Source organism: Peromyscus californicus, unplaced genomic scaffold (assembly GCF_007827085.1).
Source record: "Peromyscus californicus insignis strain IS unplaced genomic scaffold, ASM782708v3 Scaffold_4__1_contigs__length_199733344, whole genome shotgun sequence".
NCBI classification, from domain to species: Eukaryota; Metazoa; Chordata; class Mammalia; order Rodentia; family Cricetidae; genus Peromyscus; species Peromyscus californicus.
In genome coordinates, this window is record NW_026294562.1 from 74,012,385 (window position 1) to 74,037,734 (window position 25,350).

The following is a 25,350-nucleotide window of genomic DNA, read 5'->3' on the forward strand; positions in this document are numbered from 1 at the left end:
TTTATTTTAATATTCTTAACTTGTGGGGGTTTTTTCCCTCTGGGAATTAAACACTAAGATTTCTCTAAAGCAAAAAGCATGCATAGAGAACAGTAAGTGCAGTCAAGTTACTTAACACACCCGTTTTCTTATGTAGTCAGTGTGTGTGTGTGTGTGTGTGTGTGTGTGTGTGTGTTGATGTGGTATGGTGGTGGTGGTGGTGGTGTGTGTGTGTGTGTGTGTGTGTGTGTGTGTGTGTGGTGATGTGGTATGGTGGTGTGTGTGTGTGGTGTGTAAGTGTGTGTGTGTGTATGTGTGGTGTGATGTGGTATGGTGGTGTGTGTGTGCATGCATGCGTGCGTGCATGTGTGTGTGTGTGTGTGTGTGTGTGTGTTGAGAACTCCCAAAGTAAGTCCCTTGGCAAATTTCTAATATTTATTATGGTATTATTAACTACAACCTTTTAAAAAATAAAGCCAGATTTATAAGTTCTAGGACTAGGGCCTGGATTTACTTAGGGGACTCTTCAACTTAGGGGACAGTATTCAACTTACCATAACCGTCACAGCTGTAGAGAAGAAAATGAGGCATTTATTTAGCTAACATGGCACAGGGACACTCCATTGTATTAAATCTTTGGGAGGTTGAAAACACCATCACGCCAGAGGCTGCCTTCCTTGGATGAGTAACTGATCCTGCCTGATCTCATTGTTTTGTGTGTAAGAAGACATAAGGCCCAACCAGGAAGGCTGAAGTGCCACAACAAGGGTTGCTAAGGGTCCCTTAAAGTGTCTGCCACTCCCATAGCTCGTTGACAGAGCCTAGTTTCCAGTATCTCTGGGAAAATGTCCATACAGAGAAGCTTTCTGATGTTTCTCAATTCAGCCACTCACTGGTCAGTTGCATCTTTAGCACAGGATTTGGGGAAAAAAATCCCATTAATGTAAGAGGCCTGCCAAGAGTAAATGCTGGTCAGCTGTGTGGGGAACCAAGGGCTTCACAGTCTGACAGGCGCCTTTCCTGTTCCAAGCAGTCAGTCACTTGCAGCCGTACTCTGTCTCCGGTTACCCCAGGAGTCACAACATCACAGACAGCCCGCTACACCTGTGTATGTCTAGGGCCGTATTCTGTCTTATTTATCTCTGGATTCCAAGCACCAATGTCTGGTGCCTGAGTCATTCAATAAACACTGTTGGAGTGAATGGAAACACCAGCCCTGGAAATAAATAACAGGGAGAGCTACGATGGTTACAAGTCCAGATCCCAAGTGCCTTATACTTGAGGGATTAAATAAATAAATAAATAAATAAATCTCCACCTCCTGCTTTGAAGGGTGCTCCAGAAATGTTAGTAATTATTATTGCCGACTTTAATCCTCACTCCTACTGAGAACAGAGGTAGTCCTATTTCTATTAAACACGGTGGGACCCAAGGCTCAGAAAGGTGCATTGAAAGAGCTAAGGATGTGTCACGATTCAGAGATCTGTGCTTTTGCTGCTATCTCAAACTGCTGCTGGTTCAGGCTAGCCTGTGTGTAAGGTTAATCTAGGCTCCGGCATCTGCAATATACTGAGGTGTGTGTGAGCATACACACTTTCATATGCATTATGTATGTGCATGAATGTTACATATTTGTCCACACACACAATATCATAACTTGACAAAAGATTAGACACGAAGCTGAACATTGAACATCAATGTCAAGGAGCTTGGTAAGTTCCCTTCGCGCTGTCAAATTCTTGAGTCATACCATCCCGGGGTGAAATGTCACATGCCACATTCTTCCGAGCTCACAAAAGCAACATACACAACACTATGTCAAGTCTGGAGCCTTGGCTGCCAGCTCGCATGACCTCCCCTGGAACACTATTTTTCATCCACCCCACAGTGAGGAAAACAGCACCATGCTGACATTCAGGCACCAAAACTGTTCTTTTCACTCAAACGCCCCCCCAAAGTGAGCAGGAGAACACGCGTCCTCGCCTTGAACTTACACGAGGAATGGATGCTGGGGAAGCTTTTGCGGCCCTCGGACACCAGGTCAGGGTCCCCTGTACAGTGCATCTCTGAATTCATCACCCCATCTGGAAAGCAGCGGTAAAAGAAATCGGGGCGAGGTCTACAAAAGACACCATGGACATTTTCAATATACAACGCTGCCATCACAACGAGACCCAAGCTGATCCCTCCTCCCCACAGCCCCCGCCCTTCTGTAAGTCCCCTCTGTCAACAACCACAGGAGTTTCCCCAGAGCCTCCTGAACACAGTTGCTGGGGAAATCCTCAGGCTTTGGGGTCAGAAAGAGCTCAACTGGAGCTAGTTGTGTAGCCTGAGGGAGATCTCAGCCTTCCCCCATCTCATTTCTTTATCTGTAAAAGGGAGAATCAACACCTGACCAAAGGCGAGGTCTTGAGCATTAAGTAGTGGGACTTCCTGGAGGCACCTAAGCCCAGTATCAGCAGAGGAGAAGGGACTATCTCTCTTGATTTACTGCTCTACCAAGCTAGACCTTGCCCCCAGTCTCTGAGAGTCCAGGACATGACATCCCTACATGCCATATTTTGGTGGTCAGTTGCCTTTCCTCAAGCAGTGGCCCTCAACCTGGCTGGGAAACTTGAAAACTCAGCCACACAGTATGAGGAGTTCGGTGACCCAGGCCGCTGTCTGTGGCTTAAAGCAGGAAGCGGGCAGAGATCTCTAGAGGAAAGAAGGGCGACTCTGGTCCTGAAGCCATGCCTTCCAGAGCAACCACAGCTAATATTAACGTATTCTTGAGCATAGATGTAGTACCAGGCACTGCACATTCACCATGCCATATGAAGCCTACGACAATCTTAGAGGCAGGATCAGGGGTCTGAAGGAGATGACACTCCTGCCAAGATCACTCATGAGCAGTATGTGGCAAACACAAGCTGGGAGCCTTAGAATCGAATCCTGTGCTCAACATTTGACCACATGTTTGAATGTTCTACTCAAGTAAGGATTCTAGTGTGGATATGTGCCAGCCCGCTACCCTGTAGCAACTCAACTAATATTTCTGTGCACATAATGTGTGTAGGCTTACTAATACTGCAAGCACGCCTCCCTTTGATATTGCACACTGGGTCATTGTTATCACATACGGACCCATACACTGAACCTCCTAGCTCTGGGATCTAGGTAAGATCCCTCTGTGATCTATCAGACCTGCTCTTGTGCTCTCTTTTCCAGACCTGGCCAGTGTTTCTCCAGTGTGGTTGTCCACCTACTCAACCAGAACCTCAGGGGGTGAGCCCCTAGAACCAGCACTTTATCTGGGTCCTAAGGGCATGTTAAGCAGGAAGGACATCCCAGTACAGTGTCTTTATTAGCCCAGATTTACCCATCTTCCACCCCTTGATGCCTAGCTTAGCACCTGTACCATGCCAATAATCTATAAATGCTAAGGTTGTAAATGAAATCTCATTTGTTCAAGGCCAGGAGCTAGTAGTCGGAGCTCCAGTGAGCTGTAGTATTGAGAGGCCATGGGGCTTCTCATCGCTGCAGAGACCGACTCTCTACCAGAGCAGCCAGAGGACAGGGAAAGCAAATGGACACTAGAAATCATTTCTCAGGAGCAGTAAGAGAAGTGTGTCATAAAGCCAGATCTGAAATGCCAACCCATACATCTCCTCCCAAAGAAAACAATTCATAAGTGATCTTATTAATTTGTTAAAGGCCAAAACTGACAAGTATATAAGCCTGGCCAGGTGCTGGGACAGCAGTGGAGGGCTCTGGAAATGCCAAGTGCAGGCTTTAGCCAAAAGAAAGTGTGGTCAGTCAGCCAGTGGACACTTTCTTACTAGTGAACTCCCTAAAATAATGAGTTCATCATTCAAAGGAAAGAAAAGATCTGTACTGAAGGTCAGAAATCCCAGAAGGGCAACAATTTAAAGGAAAATCAGACACTGTGGAATCTGTCCTACCCAGTGTCCTCTGACCGTGGTTCCCATAGAGATGAACTTGGTAGTATAAGGGACCATTTGTTTCTTCTTGAGACTTACCTTCCCACTATTAATTTAATAGTGTTTGTGCAGACTCCATTCAAAGCAAGAGCCAAGGACACCGCTACAAAACAAAACCAACAGACAGAAAAAGAGAGTTGGGTCTCACATTAAAAAGTCATCATCCCTCAAACCACCACCATCATCATCACCATCTAGCACCATTATCACCAGCACCATCAACATACCATCATCACCACTACCATCACCACCATTATCACCATCACCACCATTATCACCATCACCACTATTATCACCATCACCACTATTATCACCCATCACCATCATTATGACCATCAGCCATCACCATTATTACCATCACAACTATCATCATCATCACCACCTCTAATTGCACTTAGTTTATGATCACAGAGTTGTTAAATAATACTTTTGGAACATGATGGAGCTTTGTTGCTAGGGGAAAATATAATTGGGACAGAACTATGGAGGTTGTCCCATAAAATGCCACATTCCTATGACATGAAATCTTTCCTTCTTGACCAGAATTTTCAGCTTCACAAACAAGCCCATCCATCACTTTCTAGCCTGATATAAACAGATTTAATACTAAAACAGCGTGTAGAATTTCTTTTACTTGTAGCAAGACATAACTTTTTGTATTTCCTCCTGGCAATTTCCCCAGACATAATTCGAATCAGAGAAGCTGCCAGACTCCTTCTGAAGAGCAGGACAGCCTTGCTAGGCCTCTGTCATCCTGACCCATCACCTGCCAACAGCTGTCCATCACTGTTTCCAAGAGGGCAGAGAGTCCAGGAGGTAACTTTTGTCATCTAAACCAGCAAGAACTTCTAGAATATATGAGTTTAAAATATACAGCCCAGGGACTTTCTCCCAGCAGCCTGAAAATCTGTTAGATTCGGGGCAGACCCAACAGAAGGGGAATCAACACCCTTTCCTACACAAACCATGCCCTGGCCTCCTACAGCTTGTTAAGAGGACTGAAGGGCACAGTCATCACCACCAGTGTGATGAAGGTCAACTGTCTTACATTAGCAGCAGAAACTCAGGGAGGCGCTCTCTGAGTAATAAAACACGTGAGCTACCCTTTCTCTTTGGCAAATATTAACTCCTTGACACCAGCAGAGATTTGTGTAAGATGAGCGCAGTGGAGGGACATTTTCGGGAAGGCGCTTCCTCAAGTGATTCGTTATCATCAAGGGAGACAGATGAGTCACTCTCCATGCAGAAAGTGCTGTGGCATAGCCATCCCAGTCACCAGGGCACACACTCCTGAGATGGAGACAAAGCCACCCACTTTTATCAGGTTGTAAGAAACAGAAAGAACAGGGAGGGTTGAGATGAAAAGGAGAAACTGAACACCTGAGTGGAGATGAAGCATTCCTGGCCATACATGAATGGAGTGGGAAAAGGGACAGGTCCCTGTTGGAGAGCTGGACATGAGTCAGTACCACAGTACTGCCATCAAAACGTCAAACATGCAACCCGGGGTATAGACTGGCTCTGAGTGCAGAGAACATGAGAAGGTCCAGGGACTACAGTCTTTACATACAGATCTCTCCTGCTGGAAATGCCAGCTTCCTTCTCTTCTGCAGAAGAGATAAAAACCCCTAGGCTGTCCTGGCTGAGTTCTCCCAGAGTCCTGACAGCGAACAAACTGTGAGCTAGCATGGACCTGACAGTGGTGGGCTTTTCCCTGTTAGCGCTGGCCCTGCTGTGCTTTCTAGGGGAGCACCATGCCTTCTTATCCTAGGAGCACGGCCTCAGTTCGGAGAAGCCATCTGTGAGCAAGCATCACTGGCTGATATCTCATCGTCCCACATCAATCTTAGTGAACTTCATACACAGCTCCATTGATCCAGAGCCCAACACACCCCCCATAAACACTCGGGGCTGAGTAGACTTGTAGACAGTACAGTCTTTCCAAAGGTTTGAAGTAAGTGAGCTAGAAAACACCAGCAAATGCACTGTGGGATCCAAATGTCCAAAAGAGACAGAGAAGGATGGGAAGCTAGAGTGGTGACATTTGGGAGTGTGGGAGTTGCTTCAGCATTCTGGAATTACATGGGACTGATGAATTTTTATCTGAATGATAGTTTGACAGGGTACTGATGGGAAGGCAGCAAAATGACAGGGTACTGATGCAGGGACCTTTCATGAGGTATCTCCTCCAATGTTTCTCATTCTTTAGAATGAAGGCTGGGCTCTGATCAGATCCTCGGTGCCCGGAAAGCCAGGAGAATACACAGCCCCAGGCAAGAACACTTGCTGACTACCAAGAGCCCCACAGGTCTAGCTCATGTGGTATTTTTTTACAGCATCTGACAGCACCATTTTGACTGATGGATCAGAAACACAAACAAGACTGGCTGATAAAGAAATTCAAAGTGGCATGTCCTACAGCTTGGCTTGCTAGGGGCTGGTTCTGAGGGCACTATGAGTCTGGGGGGTATGCCAGAGGACTTGAGAGCTTTTGCTGTTATTTTTGTAGTTTTAGGCAGCCCAGCATGCCAGTCTTTCCATATCAGAGTTCCTAGTTAGTCTATAGCCCGAATGCCTGCAAGCTAGACGTTGCACAGGGAAAACACTGCCATTCTTGTCTGTATGTAGCAGTGGGGAACACTTGGGGCTCGGGTGTAAGTGCCTGGGTTAAAATCTTCTAAATATCCGCAGTACAGAAGGACAACTAGCCTCCCCTCCCTGAGAGAGTTCTGAATTCCAGGCTTGATTCGAAACCACCTAGTTTCCCGACTTTGATGTATAAGGTCGCCCTTCCTGCCTCCAACCCTTCCTGAAAGCACGGGTTGTTTGCAACCTCTGTGCACACTGCTGGCTTTTCGTCATTTTCTGGACAGGAACTCATCGATTTAGGCAAACAGAACAGCCAATAATTCCTTTTTAGTTACCGTGTAGGAGGCAGAGTATGGTGCTCAATTTTGAAGCGTCACCCTAAGGGAGATTTAGCTGAGAATGAAAATGTCTAGAGGAGGTGGTCGGGGCTGCTTAGAGACATCACGGGAACACAGCCCCATAGCCAGCAGTAAACTATAGCCACAGCAGTGACAGCCATTCCTACCCACTGTCATTTGGGACTCTATGTGAGGGATCAGCTACAATATAACATGAGGTGAAGGGATTCCCAAACCAACAGAGAGGGTGCCCAATAGAATTCACTAAGGACCACAGTAATAGCCATCCAAATACTGCCCCACCACTAAAGCCAGGTATGGTAAGGTACCAATGCCCCCACACCCCATGAAAACACTTAAAACTTTCTGTCATCACAACTAAAGAGACCAAGGCCATGTGACCAAACTCTCAGTCTACAGGTTAGCAGCCTGGAGCATACACCTGACCTGACAGAGAGAGCCTGTAACCGCAGGCTGGCCAGAGTCAGGACTGCTTTGCTTTCAGCCTGGAGAAACAAGGGAATCAAAGTCTCCATCTAGGAGCCTGGGACCAAGGAACAGAGTGAGCATGGGGGGTGGCCACCACGGCTGAACAGTCAGACGTGCAGGGAGAAAGCAACACCACTGCGAGCCCACGCCCACAGGAAGCAAAGGTCTGGGGCAGAAGAAACCAAGTCCAGGCTGGGGAGGAGACAGGAAGTGGGGAGATGAGGGAGGGCATAGTTGAGACAGAGCAGGTTGTGAGATGTCAACACTACAGCTCTCCCCCACTGCAACCCCACGGGGCACTGCTGTGTTAGCCCCCCTTTGCTTGGAGTTGATAAGATTGCTTATTTTAGCTCTGTCTTTAAACCCACTATTTACTCGAGCTCATTTGAAAAGGAAACTTAACATTATTCTTTTCAACTAGACAGACTTAACTAAAGCTTGGTTATGTAAAAATGGCCTCTATTCTTCCTTCTTTAGACACACACTCTGCCTCAGTCATACTCCCTCACTAAGAAAAGAGAGGAGTGCCATGCTGCATTTTCCTCTTCACAAGCCCAGTAATTAACAAACACATCCCTTAGTGAGGAACCTCTGTTTCCAGACTTACCACCCCAGAGGATGGCAAGTCCATAGAATATACTAAACTCAAGCTTGGGGATGAAGGTCTAGATAATTTATTTAAAGTATATACATATCCAATTTAGTTCTCCAGAGGATTAAAAAGCTAGAGATTTAGACACAGGTTAAATTACCTTGGTTGCTAGAACACCCCAGTAGGATTGACTGATTCATTCATTCATTCTTTCTCTTTCTCTCTCTCAACCTCTCTCTCTCTCTCTCTCTCTCTCTCTCTCTCTCTCTCTCTCTCTCTCTGTGTGTGTGTGTGTGTGTGTGTGTGTGTGTGTGTGTGTGTGTGTGTGTGCGTGTGTGTGAGTGATCCATGCACATGCAGGCATGCTGGGCACCTTCTGAGAATGTCCGCTTGTGAGTGCCCTTTACTTCACATTGACTTAGAACCTTTTAAGCTTATCTTGTCTTATTTTCCCAGAGTTTAATTTTGACCAAAGGAAAAAAAATCAGTTGGGTGTAAATGAGTTTTTTTTCCAAATGTGATTATCTAATTAAGATCATTCCCAGCCCCTAAAGCAAGAACTGTGAATACTCTACCCAAGAAGGCTTCCTTAATTTCAGTCTTGTCTGTCCGCCGGATAATTTTCACCACACAAATAACAGCCAAGGGTGTGAGGAAAGAAATTGCCTGGAAGAGACAACAAATAATCCCTCATGAGGACTCTGATTTGCTTCAGATGTGGCAATTCTTAATTAGTCCCAGTTAACTTCAACTCGCTAGTCAAATGACCTTACCGAACTGACCTTAAACAAAGAAGGGCAATTTGTCTATCTGGAGCGAAAACACAGGCTTGGGAAACTAGAGGTCTGATTGCAGGTTCTAATTGATTTGTAATTGCTCGGAGCCACATTTAAAGTGGGAGCTTTTTAAAGAGTAAAGAACAGTGTAGCATTATGATAGTTCATCAACACCAGGAAACCCTGGAACACCCCCTTCTCCCCGCCTTGTGCGTTTGAGGAACGTGACTGCAGGCTCTGGTTCCACCTCCGTAGAAATATGAGAGGGTAGGCCTTCTTAATGACAGTCAGTCAGCTCGTCCCCTTTTAGGTTAGAAGTGAGTCCTTTCATTCAAATTCTTCCTCCCAACATCGTAAGATATAGAATCAGCTGGAGTTCAAACCCCTGGATATGTTTGTAAGGGAGTTTCTAGATTGGGTTCATCCATGTAGGAAGAGAACCCAGCTGTGAGCAGTACTATTCTGTGGGTAGGGTCCGAGACAGAATGACAAAGAAAGAGGCTAAATACCAGTACTCATTTCCCTCCCTCTCCTTCTCTTTCTCTCCCTCTCCCTCTCTCTCTGCTTCCTGCCTCAGATGCAACATGACCAGCCACTTCCTGCCTCTACTGGCATGACTTCCCCACCATCATGGACTATATCCCCTCAAACTGTAAGCCAAAATAAATCTGTGTTTCCTTAAGTAGCTTCTCATCAGGTATTTGTTTATGGCCACAGGAAAAGTACCTAAGGTGCCATCTACCCAAACCGCATTGGAATGAAGCTGGTGAGGTCCACATGCAGTCACACGCATCCTAAAGCACCCCAGGAGATTGTATTAAGAGCTGTATTGGACTAGTTACAGCTCTGAGACAACTTCTCGGGTTCCGTGATGGGCCTGGGGTCACACAGCTTCTAAGCTACGAGGCTGATCTTATAGTTTTGGTTGTGAGCCTAGACTTTAATGGCTGAGCCATCTCTTCAGCCCGAGGCTGGTCTTCTTAAGCCAGTTTTCTGCCTCCAATATAGTTTCTTTAATTACCACTGCCACTAGGAGAAAAGGTATTTACTTAACTCTTCATGGGTAACATCTCAGGACAACAGTGTCCAGATGGACCGAACATTGCATCAATCAGTAAGTGATGGGAAGGGGGTGGGAACTATGTTCCCTTATGTTCCCACTTAGGAATTCTTCAGTGTGCTCAGATGAGACTGTCACTTTTCACAGAGGGGCTTCCCAATGGGACAAAGTCATGGCTGGAATTTGTGAAAATGACCATGACCTTTCAAAACAGCCTCTTCCCATTTCAGGCAATTATTTTGGGCACTTCTGCCTTCAGAGATGGCTTATGAGACATCAGACAGCCTTCCTTCTTATTTGCCATCATGTCTTTGTGACCATGAGAGGTAGTAACTTGTTAGGGTTGTCCCCTTATTAGTTGTGGCTCTGGATGCCGTGGGTTATTTGAAAATAACTGGTGGAGCCTGGAAGTCAACTGCTCACATCTGAGTAACTTCAGGGCTTGCAGACATGCTGGCATACTTGTATGACCAGTCTGGGAACCGAGGATCTTTTTTTTTTTTAACAAGTATCCCAAACAATCCTGATGCTGTTGATTGAGTAACACATCTTCACCTTCAGATCCTGAAAACTGATGTCCAGAGTAGCACCGTCTAACAGCCAAGACCACAGTCAAGGCTCAAAAATCCTTTTCGTCTCCAAGCTCAGCAGCCTAATCGTTTCCATCCCTTAAAGCCCTAGGTATAGTTCATGCCACATGCTCCCTAAGAGGAGAGAGCAACTCACCAAACAGTTACCTGAAAGGACAACATCACCAAGTCAAGCCTCAACAGAATAACAAACACTGGACAGAAGAAAGCGTTAAGAGACAACCCTAGCCCACATGCTCCCAGGTGTGTAGGCAGGAATAAAATTTCAAATGAACTATGAGTGGGAAAGGCTTTCCCATGAGGCCCTAAGGCTGGTAAAAGAGGTTTTAGAATAAGTCGTTTTAGCCCACATAGAGGATAGGGCATCAGGTAAGAACCATGCAGGCTCACAGGCGGGAATGAGAGCTGGGGAGTCACCAAGGCCTGGTGGCAAAGAACTTTCTTTCAGCATCATCTCCTGACACAGACCTCTTATTTTTAACTAGGTCTCCCTCCCCTCTGCCTCTGCCAAGACCAGCCTTCATTGTACCCACTCTGCAACTTTCCTAAGTAGGTGCTATTTGGGGTCATTCTTATGTCCACCAATCGCCTGCTTACTGAGCCAGTACTAAGCCTGGGGTGGGGCGTGGGAACAGCTCAGTTTCCTCACCTCAAGAGCTCCAGAAAAGGGCTGCAACCTGACAGAGCGCCCAGCTCCATCTCCGAACAGAAGTATCTATGGACAACGGCGGGGTGTGATCTCTCCTATGTCCCAGCAACACTGGGGACACCAGTCTCATGTCTTTGTCCTGGCCATGTATGGTGGTTTGGAGAAATGACCTACATCAGCAGTTCTCAACTTGTGGGCCATGACCATTGGAAAACACATGTTTTTGATGATCTTAGGAACTGAGACACTGAGCAAAATTACAGTTATGAAGCAACAATAAAAATAAACTTATGGTTGGGGGTTCCTAAGACTTCAGAAATGTGTGATTTCCAACGGTCATGACCTACAAGTTGAGAAGCACTGTCCTATGTAGTCTCATGCATTTGAACACTTGTCCCCAGTTGGTAGGAACATCTATGAAGACTTAGGAGGTGTGCTGGAAGAAGTATGTCACTGGGGGTTTTGTAGTTTAGAAAGCTACATGATGATCTTTTCCTGCTTGTGGTTTAAGATGTAAGCTCTTAGGGAGCAAAGAGCCCAAAGACAGAGCAGAGATATATTTATATTTACCATCCCCTCCCCCCATCTGTTGCATGATGTCTCACCATATCCCAAAAATGAATGTAACATGTACTCAGAATATACCCACAAAGTACCGGGATATCGTATGGGATTAAAATATGCTCCCCCATGAACCCACAGGGCCTGAGTAGAGAATCCTGGGCAAAGGAAGAAGGTTGGAAATAATAAAAAAAAAAAAAAAGAGGTTCCCAGGCACCTTGCCCAAGTAATATATGACCACTGTCTCCAAGTGGGTTCTCACCTGTGTTCCCACCAGTGAACCCCGTGTAGGAAGTGCCCTCAGTGTCCAGATTCTACTCCATCTAGGAACAGGATCTGCCTCAGCACTGCTGCAAAGCACTACACTGTTCCAGACGTGTCGAGGAAAGGACGCAGCTTAGAGCAGCCTATCTGCCGAGGGAGGAGGCGACCACAGCAGGAAACTTCCACAACTGAAGGAGTCCAGCCCGCAACGTTCTGATGTCAAGATTCCAGCCTGGGAGGCGGCCACCAAGGCTCACTCATGTCACAGCACAGGGCCAAAGTGCCTACAGCTCTGGCACCTTACATAAAAGTGGTCAGTGAAGCGATTTTAAAGGTAACTCCAACACACGCAGACACCTAGCAAAGGCCCCACTTTGGGTAAACAATGGCAACCTGTCACCAAAGAAAGGGCCGTCAAAGACTTAAAAAGAGACTACAAATTAAACTGTCTATCACCAGCAAAGTCTGTCTTCTCCTTCCGTCCTCTCCCGGAACTGACTAGTTCCCATCGTCCTTAAAAGCATCCCAGAATAGTAGATCCTCCTAGCAAATCATCACAGTGACAGGAAGATTCTGGGAGACGAAATCAGGTGATCTCTGGCCATAACCACAAGAGACAAAGAAAATGAGTTGGACGTTTCCTTGAAAGACAAGGGAAAAATCTGCAGAACTCTACCTCAGTTTCCCTTTTAAGTCTAAACCGGTCTTCAAAGGTTTTCCAGCAGTGCTGAACCGCCCAGCTGACATTTGGGTCTGCGCCTCCACTAGACTAGAAGCCACATCGTATTCAGCTCTGCATCCCTACTGTCCACCCCTGGGCTTGGCTCATGGCAGGTATTTCATCACTGCCTGCGTAGTGAGGAACAACAATAATAATCATTAATCTGAAGTTATCTACCACCCAGCTCCATCCCTGCCTTATCTGCGCCCTCACCCTAGAGATACCCACCCCCATAAACTCTGACTCAGTTCACCCGATAGGTGCTCCCCAATAAACTCTGACTCAGTGGGTCTATGTGGCCTTGTTCTCCCACTTTGGAGCTTTTATGTCTGCGTTTTCTGTGTGTCACATGCTGGAACCACCTCTCCACCTCACCCAAGTCCAAAAGGTGGCATCAGAGCCTAAGGGCTTCTCAGTGTTCTGAGAGGGTCTGGTCTAGCTTCTAACAGTTGTAAGACCTTGGTAAAGTTGTCTGGTTTTTCATCCTCAGATTACTGAGCTGATGAAAAATGGTGCCATCAGAGATTCTGAGAAGCATTAACTGAGATGCCGCTCATCATGTGTTGAGCACAAGCACTGTCCTCAAGAAACCATGGCCACTGTGGTAGCTCATGATGGTGGTAGTGACAAGGATGTTGACAGATGATGGTGATGATAGTGATGAGGATGATGGTGAGGAAGATGATGGTGAAGATGACGATGAAGATGAAGGTGAAGAAGCTCCACAGAATCTCCCCTCTGACCTTTCCAGATCCTATTTTATATCAGGGTATAGCAGGATCCCTGAGGGTATGCTCCATGCCTGACCTGACTTCTTGTTCTCCACAGCCCTTATGGGCTCCCCTACCTACAGCATGTTCTTTGCAAGTGTGCCCTGAATGCACAACATAACATCAACAGAGGGTATACTAAGTCACATTCATGACCAACTGGCATTCCCTACACCAATAGCAGGTGTTTGATCACGCTCTGATAAACCCCACACACTCAGCAAGGACTTGTGACCTCTTCTGAATAACAGCACAGCCTCTGGCAGGGGACTGAGTGCTTGGCAGATGATGGAGAAATGTTAAGTCAAGACTCAGGGTTTCTAAAAGAATCCTTGGTCTGTCTCTCTGGTCATCATGGGAAAACACAATCTTGGCATCAAACAGTCCCACCATACCCAGACCCATTACCTGCACTATAGGAGTCACGGGCAGATAAAACGTGAGCTGAGCTTTTTCTGAGGTTGTCAATACCACTTCTTCACCCTTTGATCACACTTGACTCAGTCACCAAACTTTTACTAATTATTTTTTCTGGTTACATTTGACCAAGGGATTTTGACATACACAAACACACATGCGTGCATGCATGTACACATATGCACACTCATGACTCATGACTTGGGACCACTAATTACTTGAAAAACATTTTAGTTAGAAAGTTGGAAAATTCACCTTCAGATGGAAACATTCCAACCTACATGAAAGAGCCAAGATTTTATGAATGAAAGAATGCAATTTAGGCCAGTGAGGTGGACAGGCCAGCAAAGGTACTTTCTGCCAAACTGCTACCCTCTGCATTCCATCACAGAAACCCACACAGACTACGGAGACTCTTCTCTGACTATGACAGGCACACCATGGCATGTGTGCATCACACACACACACACACACACACACACACACACACACACACACACACACACACAAAATTGACAAATGTGCCTCCAAGAGAAACCGATCTAGATTAGACATCTGGGAGACAATATGCTCCACTCAACATTCTTCTGCAGTCACTGGGAAAGTTTCCCAGGATTCAAAGTTGGCAAACAATAGCTCACATTAAGTTCTTAATAAAATCTAGGTGAACAAATCTAATTACGGAATGACAAAGGATTTTCCACCCTTGAGCGGCAGGTATTTTAAATGGCGCTTCTGCTCTCCTGCTGCTCTTGTGGACTGCACTGAATCTGGTAGCCAGATGCATGTGCTCCATCAACCACTATTAGCAAAGTAAAAGACTGAACTGGTTTCACTATCAGGTTAGAGAGCAAGTCAGTGCATGGAGCCAAATACACATCTATTCTTCAAAAATCACGGCACAGAATGACCTGTTTGCATCTCATCCAAACCACTGGCCATGTGCAAATTGTTTCCTCCCACTTGTGTCTCTAGACAGAATCGTTGTGGCATCTTTACCCACTCTTCAAAACAATCCATTGTTCATAAATCTAGGCCAGAGCCACGAATTTCTCTCCATGTCCCGTACGAACATTCAGCTCCAAATTGCATTTTACGGCACTTGAAATGCAAAACCCTGGGAAGAATGGGTCTGAGTGATAAACAGATGTTTTCCCCTAATTGTGCTGTGAAGTCATTAGCCACACACTGGTTCCTTCATATCTAGGATTTATTGAGTTAGGATGGAATTGGAAAAGGATCTTATTGTAATATGTGAGTATCTGTCATGCCCTACTGCCAACCGACCTTAATAGTTCACATTGCCTAAGATTTACAGAAATTGATTTCATTTTCCAAGCTGAAAAGTAATTATTAAAAGCAACTGTAATAACACCTGAATGTTCATGCAGTATAAAAGACATTTCCATTTGCAGCTATGAATATCTTTTTCCAACCATAGTTACTTAAAAAGCTTTCCTCTGTGAAATAAAGGGATTCTTTCAAACAGTCCCATGTATATTGTGAATGTTCTGGAATAGTCACTGCAGTCCCCAGAAGCACAAGCATCATGGTGGGTCAACAGGAATCACCTTCAAGCCGCTAGGCAGCCCATCTGAAAGTTTTGCTATTGTTTCCGGTGGAGGGAGCATGTGACTGCTTCCTTTGCTACAGAATGGCTCATTAGCAATGCTCCAAGAGTGACTGAGCATCAGTAAGGAGCTCCCGATGCTCTGGAACATCCAGGACAGTCTCAGGGTGGACAGCTGACCTCAGATCAGACACTGTCACTCACCAGCCATGTGGCTTCAGGAAAGTCCCCTCATCTCTCTGGAAGCATTTCTGACCCTGCAGGCTGTGGATAGTAATGACCCCTTCCTCTCTGACGTAGGCTGGGACTATATGAGGTAGCCTTTCCATAGGTATTGGCACACAGGGAGGGAAAGGTCAAAGGCTGTAATTGCCACGTGGTAAGAGAAGGAGGTAAAAATAATCCCACTATATCCACCAGCTGCTGGGGTGTTTCCTCATTCATTCTAGGAGACACAGACAACATCTAGTAGTTAGGCTATGGGGTAGCCTTTTTTTTTTTTCACTTGTGTCTGGGTGTATGGTGTACACATGTGTATTTCTGTTGGCGTGTGTGGGCACAGGTATGTGTGTGTATAGCATGTACAGAGGTCTCTAGTTGAAGTTGATGTCTTCCTCAATGGCACTCCACCTTATATATTGAGGCAAGTCTCATACTTGAACCTAGAGCACACTGATTTGCCTAGTCCAGCTCTCGTGCCTGCCTTCCATGTACTGGGATTACAGGCTGGCCACCACACCCACTTAGCATTTGCATGAGTTGGGGGGATCCGATCTCCTGCCCTCGCACCTGGCAAGTACTTTACCTAATTAGACACTTCCCAGCCTACCACAAGGCAATCTTGTCAGTGATCAATAACCGCTCAGCCCAAACTAGAGAAGTGGTTCGCAAAGCTCTCTACAGTGATTTTCAGGCTTATCCTGAAAAAGGGACAGGGAATTCTTGTCATTAGCTTCCAATCTGTCTTTACTAAACTGTCACTATGTGGAAACACTCAACATAACTCAGGTAAGCAAGTTCCCCTCTCTTTCCAAAATGTTAGATAATCACAATTTCTCAAGTGAGCAATCAGTGCCCGTCATGATCTGGAAGCGGGTTTTAACTGGATGGGCTACTTTGCTCTTTATTTAAAGTTGACTACTGTCTTCAACAGGGGTTAGAAGAGTAAGGATCAAAGCCCATTTGGTTTGTAGTTGGGATGGTGAAGACATCAGCCACCAAATCACGGTACTTACAAACATGAGGCGCGTCGGTATGTTGTCTGACTGCACCAAAGGATTTTTATAGAGCCAGATCTCTTCTGGCTGGATGACTCTCTGGAATGGATCCAAAAACTCTGTAAAACTGAAAGAAAACAAAGAAAAGGACATGAAAGCTGAGCATTCAGCTGCTGGGGACAGACCCTGGGAAGCCACTTCTGCACGCCCTTAGGAGAATCTTCCAGACTTCTGGGAAGGGGAGAAATAGCCCCCAGTGATGGTCCTCAGCCAGTTCCAACTGGAGAAAGACAAAGAGACACTGAGACTGTAGAATCCTCTGTCACCCCCTGGCAGCAAAGACTCATTCTCCGGGTAAGGAAACAGCTTTGAAACTGTTTTACAAAGACACTAAGAACTCAGGCTCCTAACGTGAGCTGAAAGCTCAAGTGTCTCACAATGGCTCACGCAGGGTCACAGCACACTGTCTGAGAACAAAATGGCTCAGAGACAGAAGTGGAGACTCAGCAGGCTCCTGTGACCTACCCAGGAGGGGACAGGAAGTGTCCTGCCCTCCCTCCAGTTACCCAGATGAGGCCATGCTGCTGCCTCTCCCTCCACTAGGGGGCAGAGGAAGGATGCGATGAAGCGAGGGATGTTTGGGTCTGCTAAGGGGCTAGCTCTAGGCATCTTTCATCTTCATCTTTCACCCTCTGAGAACCCGCCCCTGCCATGGTAACCCACCGCACTCCCCAGCCTGGGCTACGTCTTCATTAGTTGGAAAACCAAAAGCAACCGCTAAAGGGGAAATGGTGGGGGTGTGGGAGACAGGCAACATGAATTTACTTTTTCAGATTTCAGCCATTAGCCTCTGCTCAGCCTCTCCAACCCCACCTCCACCTAAACCTCATTTGGAATGGTTTCAGGCATGTTGGCTGGGAGCCAGGGCATCAGGAGGTTCCAGTCTTCCTCTGCCAAGCTGAGAAATTTTGATCCTGAGCTAACAGGATGGGAAGAGCCACTCAAAGTGGTACCCCTGGCAACACAATGCACAGGACTTGGAGAAGAGCAGAGGAATAAAGGCAAGAGGATCTGCTCAGGGGTACACAACCACCTCAGTAAGAGATGTCTGCAAAGTGGCCGAGAGGACACATGGAGGGCATGCAGGTAGGTGGGTGGTGGGAATGGAGTCCAGTCCAAGCTTCCAGTTTAGGGTACTGTGGACCAAGATGGGGAGCATGGGGGGGCACTAGAAGAAGAGGAGGGCAGCTTCATGATCCTCTAGGGACTTTTAGGGTACCTAGCAGCCTTAGTCTTCCCACAGCCATCCCTGCTTTAGTCCTGAATCCAGAAATTCCCTCTGTCATAGGCAAAAAAAACCCCCCAAAAAACAAAAAACTAAACAGTCATCCAAGAGCCAGGTCCTAGGCAAATTGGGAACCTCACAACCTCAATTTGTATCCCGAACTTGAGTGTCCTATGATCACGGTCCGTCTGTATTTTTCATGTACATTTTCAGCAGTGACCACACAAGGACTGTGAGCTGAGAGCCTCCTAGGATGGCTGGACCACTAGGAGGCTCCGATCCTGCTGAACTCAACGTCCACTCTGAGGAGCCTTGCAGTCCTCCATTGAAGGGACTGGCCTCGAAGTCCACCATCGAAGGGACTGGCCTCGCAATCAGCTCAACCATGCACCTAAAAGAAGCAGTTCCTCCCTGTCTGTTTCTCCATGCCTTTCTGTCCTTCCTTCCGTTCTTCCTTCCCTGTGCATTCACCTGTAGGTGGGGTTTTAAATGCTAAGAACCTGTGGACTTAGGAATTCCAAGAAGAAAGAGGTGACTTTGCCAGCTCTGCTCAGCCTGGTGTCCACAGCCCCCCCCCCCCACCTGGAATGTTTAGGAGTCACCTGGGACATACTTGTCAGTGTAGTAGTCACAGTCATAGAGACCAACCAAGCCCTCACCAACCTGAGCTGAGAATGTGTCTACTGCAGAATGGAGCTCTAAGTGGGCCAAGAACCTGGACTGCAAAACTGCCATGGGCCCCGTGTGTAGCTGGAGTTTTCTCTCTGGGTCCCGCCAAGCCCCGGCAGTCCCTTAGCCCACTTATAAAATAAACATACAGACACTTACATTATTTAAACTGTTTGGTCATTAGCTCAGGCCTATCATTGTCTGGCTCTTACTTTTATATTTAGCCCATTTCTATTAATCTATACTTTGCCATGTGGCTCGTGGCTGGTACCTTACATCTTCCTTGTCCTGGCGGCAGCTGGCAGGTCTCTCCCTCTGCCTTCCTGTTCCCTCTGTTCTCCTCTCTGTTAGTCCCGCCTATACTTCCTGTCTGGACACTGGCCGAATCAGTGTTTTATTTATACAGAGCGATATCCACAGCACCCATGTACTTTCTTCAAAGCAAGGTATGCCGAGCACCTCCCTGAGCATCAGAAAACGCCTCCCCATCACAGCAGCCCACCCATGACGCTGCTCTACGCTACTGGGTAAAGCCCTGCCCCTTGTGGGCTGCCACGTACTCACCTGCAATGGGGAGGCTTGTGACTAAATCAGAAGCCACAGCTGGAGGTGGCTGAGAACTTTCAGATGTACAAGCGGTAGGGATACGACCTGAGGATGTGGATTTTAAACTGTTCTCTGGGTGCCATACCCCAGTGATCCCTTAAGGGTCCCACACTCTTTGACTCCAAGAAACTTGATGATTTAATTTTCATCATTTACAATCCCAGTGTGTCAATCCAGCCCTGGCTATGTGGTGCATGGAAAGTCCTTTCCTTAATGCCCGTACTCTTCAGTTTCCTTGTCTGTGCATGGACCCTATCTTACAGAGCTAGAACGGGAATTAAATGGAAAGAATACACACGGAGACTGGGCTGCAACTCACTTAGTAGATGCTTGCCTGCCATGCACGAGGCCCGGGGTTCCACTCCTGGCACCCTATCAACTGGGTATGATGGTGCACACCTACCCAACAAAACATGGGCAGAAAAGCTAGTATTTTTCCCCCATTTGCCGCTGTACTCCAGTCTCTAGTGTGTGTTTCCACCAGTTTTTAGTATTTTCTTTGACTGTGTCACAGCTGACTCCTTGCTCCCAGGTGTTTTAAAAGCACTTTAAACAAAACAAAAGGCAGCAAAGTTTATTTAAAAGATGTTTTTAGGCCATATAGCCTGCTTGTGATAACTACAATTTCTTGAATATTCTGATTACTGTGACTCTACAATAAATCATCCAAAGATATTTGATTTCACTCGTGAGTTTCTGGTTTGAGAAATTCCAGTAGTCCAGCTGAAGGGTTCTTACTTAGATGCTCTCTCTCAATATCTCAGAACATTGGCTGACACTGCGGCTATCTGAGCACCAACACATCCCCAGCAGTCCTAGGGTCCTGAGAACTCCAGCATCCGGAGAGAGGTAGGCAAATGCTGCCTGACTTCTCCTGGTCCAGCCTTAAGAGTCATGTAATGTCATTTTCATTGTTTGGATGTTGATGACCCCCAAGGGTTCAGGTGTTTTGAACATTTCATTCCTAGGAGGTGCTACTGTTTTGGAAGGGTGTGGGACCTTTAGGAGACAGAACCTAGCTGGTAGAAATGGGTCACTGAGGACAAGACTTAATGTTTATTTAATAATTTACTTATTTTTATTTTATGTGCCTTGGTGTGTTGCCTGCATGTATGTCTGTGTGAGGGTGTCAGACCTCCTGGAACCGGAGTTAGAGGCAGTTATGAGCTACCATGTAGGTCCTGGGAACTGAAACCAGGTCCTCTGGGAGCGCACCCAGTATTCGTAGCCACTAAGCCATCTCTCCAGCCCCAGGACTTGGCATTTATAGGCCTACCCTATTTCCTGTCCCATTTCCTAATCCGTCCAAATGTAAGTGAGCAGCCTTGGGCACCTGGCACCACATGAAAGAGCTGCTTCTGTCTTCCCTGACACGATGGGCTGTACCCCTAAACCACGAGCCAGAAAAGACCCTCCATCCCCTAGGAGTTTGTTGTTGTTGTTGTTTGTCAAGTACTTGATCATAGCAATGAGAAAACTATTGAATGCTGTCAGTGTGACCACACTTGGGACAAATCTTGCCGTTAGCGTCAAGGAAGGGAAGCAGACGCCTTCTCTTGACAGGTGTACTAAGCCCTGACTACAGAAAAGCAGGTGGATGCAGAATATGACTCCAGCCACCACTGAAGGACCATCTGCCACCCACAGCGGGTCGCTAACTCTAAGGGTTCCACAGCCCACTGTCAGGAACCCAGAGCCTTGACTCCCATTTATCCTCCACAAAGCAGACCACAGGAGACTTAGACACATCACTGAGCAATTTCCTTCCCACTGTCTATGTCCTGGGTACCTCTCTCTGTCTGTCTCTGTCTCTTTGTCTCTGTCTCCCTGTCTCTACCCCACCCCCTCGGGTGGTGTTCATGTACACAAGTGTAAGTGTGGAGGCCAGAGGTCAACTAACCTAAGATACTGACCTCATATGTTGCCCCCTTGTGTTTTGACACAGGGTCTCTCAACAGGCCTGGAACTTGCCCATTAGACGAGGCTGTCTGGCCAGCAAGCTCCGGGGACCCATCTGCTCTGCCTCTTTAGCACTGGTATTACAAGTATGTATCACTGCACCCTTCTTTTTAAGAAGAGAGTGGGGATTGAACTCGGGTCCTTACGCGTTCCTGTCAAACACTTTACTCAAGTCATATCCCCCCGGCCACAAGTTTTACTTTCTAAAGGTCAGGTGCAATTTTTCTAAAACATTGTCAAATACTGAGACTTTTGAACAATCCTTCACTGCACCCTGACTAGCTGCAGCCAAAACACATCTATCAGGCAAATCGTATCTCCTGGGAACAAGAGTGCTAAGAAAGATAGATGTCCCTTCTGCAGCCACTGGCGTCTGCCTCAGAGAGTCCAGACAGGAAGGCAGCTGCTCGGAGGACCCAGGGTTGATAAAAGCAGATGGGGTCAGAAGAGGGCATGTGGAGGATGGAAAACCCTGGAGACTTAGTAGTGCTTCCGAGGGAGGGCACAGCCAGCCCTGGGGGCATCCTTCTCTAAGCTCTTTGGAAGGAGGCTGTAAAGCAAGAAGTAGAAACTCTGGGGCTGGGGCTGGGGAGGTCATTCAGTCAGGAAGGTGTTTGCTGCACAAGCGTGGGGGGCTGAGCTTCATCCCCAGAACATGCACAAAAAAGCAAGGAATAGGAGTGAGCACCCATAATCCCCCATGGAGGAAGGCAGAGAGGAAGATCCCTGGAGCTCACTGACCAGCCCCTTGGCCTACCTGGTGTGTTTCAGGACAGTGACAGACTCTATCTCAAGAAATAATAATAAATAAGCAAGGTTGGTGGTCATCTGAGAACAACTGAAATCTCAGGAAAGACAAAGTGGTCCCCAGCCTCCACATGCAACCGAACACACAAAGGGTACCTCATACACAAGAACATGCACACACATGCACACATACACACGCACATGCACAAACCTTGCTTCTTTGTGAGCTGTGGAGGTACTGTCTTCAGTTACCTCATCACCAAGGCTCACTCTGAGGACACCAACGGTGTGACAGGTCTTAGGATCCCACACTCTAATGTGCCCAGGGAACACATCTGGGTGGGGGCGTGTGACTACAGGTCCAGGTACAAGAACATCTGGGAGCTGACATTTCTGGCAAGCTTCCTTCCTGATGATGACATGATGCTTACCTGTGCATCACGACCTGGGGAGTCTGTCTCAACCTCAGACCTGCAATTTGGACCTTCACTTAGCAAGCCCCAGGGGATTAGTGTGCTTTCTATGAGTTGAGACTCAGTGTTCTCAGTAAGCGCCAGAGTTTCCTAATTCCAGCCATTCAAGAACCAGGTTGGCTGATTTGTACTATTATTTTTCTGTAGACAGAATCCCCTTGGAAGCTATTCTGATTATTTTAGATGAAATTTCATGTCACTTTAATTATAAAACCAGCATGGCCTCTAATACATCTGCTAAGCCTCAACATAAACACAATGGAATCACAGGGCTGTTGACTAGTCCTGCACAGTGACCATGGTCTCTGAACAGAAGGCTGTCCTCTCTGAGAGGGTACAGAAATGTGGCCGAGGAGGCCCTCCCATGCAGGGTGGAAGAGGACTGGAAAGACCACTGAACTCCTTCACTGCTGCTGTGAGGAAAGTCATGCCCATGTCTACTCGCACTCATCCCGTAAAGCCTCGAATACCATCTCAAACCCCACTGTGTCATACGGGAGTGTGGGGCGGGGGTTAATAAAAATCAACACAGAACGCCCGAAGGCTCGGCAATCTGGGTCATTCTGAAGAAAAGTGGCTCCAGCAGCATTAGCAACATCCGTATCAACATATGCCAGTATGGAGACCACGTCCTTAGCTTTGCAAGAAAAGGATGAGGAACACAAGGGCAAATCTTTGGCCCCCTGTCAGGTACATAAAATTATTTAGTTTACTTTCATTCCCAGCTAATATAATGCAGAGGTCAACATCTTAATGGCCCAAAGCTCTGACAGGCTGAAGATGGAACTTGTTGCTTCCATTTTGAATGGCACTTTCCCTGGCTCTGTGGGGAAAAAGACCTGAAGTAACTATGTGTGCAATACAGGACCCTCAGCACGCTGATTGCATGGACCATGCCCAGATCTTCACTGTGTACCACAGTAGTCTTAACGCTAGAGAAAGACACCCAGAAAGTCATTAAGTTTGCTGACAAAAGCTGAACAGAAGGGGAAGAATGCTGTACCAGAAGGAAGCACAGAAATCTAGCACGTCATAGGGGGCAGTTACTCAGCACTTCCAAGAAAAAAACAAAAAACAAAAAACTAATATAGTGAGATTGGTTAAGTAAAGGTGCAACACTTTTTCAAACAGCCCAGGATCAGTAAGCAGTATCAGCCTAACCTTAAGTGATGGTGTCTTCCTTCATCATCAGCATGTAGAAGACACTAACTATTGTCAACCTCAGGTCACTCAAAAACAAAATGTCTGAACTCTGTAAGTCAAATGTTTCTACTACTACTAAAGTAAATACATATCATTAAGGGCTAATATAAATATGCACACGGATCATATTCTTTATGAAAACTGTGACTGTTAAAAAAAACCAAGTGACTAACTGGGCAAAAACTGAAGCATGCTCCTGCTTCCCCACTGTCTGAGAGGGACAGTCCTCTGCGTCCACCCATGCTTTACTGTCCCCTCAGCAAAGGGGAACAATGTTCCCCAGCTTCCCATGACACAGTGTGAAGGACGCAGAAAACACACAGAATACATTTTCACAGACATGATCCTAACCTTATGCCCAGAAATTCTCCCCTTGATTCATGCATAGTTCATGCACAGAGTATTTGTTTAAATCTCCCTGAAGTGCATCTCTCGTACACACATTGTACACACATAGGCAGCGTGCACGACCCAAACGCAGGCCCACACATCAAAACTGACTGAAGTGAGTGGGGAGCATGGAAAGAGAGAATACACTAAAACGTACTGAGCTGGAAAAGAGGGGCTAATGACAGCAAAGGCGAAGTAGGCAAAGCACTACAGTATGAAGGACTGAGGCCGAAGCTAACAGACAGAAAACCAAACCTTCTCCTCTGGGTGGACCCTCACCCCCTCCTCCTGCCTTTTCCTTCAGTCACCTGACTCTTCCAAGCAGCAGGTGCAATTCTGGGAGGGGAGGATGCAAAGCACCACTGTGGACTGTCCAAGCCCTTTCACAGGTTGGCCACCCCTAGAGGATCCAAAATGAGGTGTTGCAGCAGTCACACACACACAAAGGGGCTCAGACAGAAGAATGGTTACAAGCACCGCTTGACTTGGGCCATTCACTGAGCCAACTGTGGCCCAGAAAGCTGTTTCCAAACCCTGAGATCTACAGTGGGGAGACCTGGTGTGTGCTAAAAGGGCTTTGCAGGTGAGAGCCAACACCAAAGCATGTTTCCTAATAGCACTATTGACTTTTCCTCTCCACTGGGTCCTTGCAAATAGACATCAGCCGTGGCCAGCAGAATAGGCTGACCGCTCCACACTTGCTGGGAGGAGGTCTATCAGATTGTTCATTAGTGCTGGAAATGAGGGGTGGAAAGTGATTGTGGAGAGAACATATTGACAGATTATCTCTGAGCCAATAAACCATCAGCCAGACTCCAGGTGGGTCTTCCTCTGGGGCAGAGTCCTTGGAGACTGCAAGTACAAAGGTAACTATTAGAATCACAAGCCAAACGACCCATCATACTGGGCTCTGTCCTGTGCCAAGCACTTCGGTAGTGTTTTCCATAGTAGCTTCAGTAATCCTCAGAACCACCTTTTGGGGACACTGGCAGTGTTCAGCTCAGAGTCAAGTGCACCAAAGCTATAAGCTGTGGGATGCCTGTCCAAGTCCATGCTGATTTTTTAAAATGTTGTTACTGTTGTGAGTACATGAATGCCACATTTATTACTATTATTGTTGTTGTTGTTATTGTTGCGAGCACACGAATGCCATGTTTTTATTGTTATTGTTGTTGTTGCTGCTGTTGTGAGTGCAGGGATGCCCTGGTGTGAGTGCAGAAGTCAGAAGACAGGAGGACAATCCAGGTTATCAGGTTATGGCAAATGATTTTCCTCACTGAGCCCTCTCACTGACAGCCCACACAGCTCAGCCCACTAGTGTCCATTATTCCTCAGGGTATATCCTGCAAGCTTCAGGAAGTCTGGGCTCTTATCCCTCTCTCATGTCTCCCTCACACTGGTCTCCAGCCTCACTCAGTGTGAATGGCAGGTCAGGGCTTAGGAGAGGGTAGTT

At 46.8% G+C, this 25,350-nt stretch overlaps 1 protein-coding gene across 5 annotated transcripts in view; it reads right to left on the reverse strand.

The window, feature by feature from the left end:
* Positions 1 to 25,350, reverse strand: part of Plpp4 (phospholipid phosphatase 4) — a 127,559-nt gene that overhangs the window by 63,078 nt on the left and 39,131 nt on the right. For 2 of the 5 annotated variants that reach the window (XM_052712548.1, XM_052712547.1), the window contains exons 2-5: positions 16,584 to 16,692; positions 8,546 to 8,636; positions 4,002 to 4,065; positions 1,974 to 2,098 (exon numbers count right to left, since the gene is read on the reverse strand). In XM_052712548.1, the coding sequence (XP_052568508.1) occupies positions 1,974 to 2,098; positions 4,002 to 4,065; positions 8,546 to 8,636; positions 16,584 to 16,692 (389 nt within the window). The remainder of the gene's footprint in view (positions 1 to 1,973; positions 2,099 to 4,001; positions 4,066 to 8,545; positions 8,637 to 16,583; positions 16,693 to 25,350) is intronic. The other 3 variants (XM_052712551.1, XM_052712550.1, XM_052712549.1) reach the window with 2 other exon arrangements.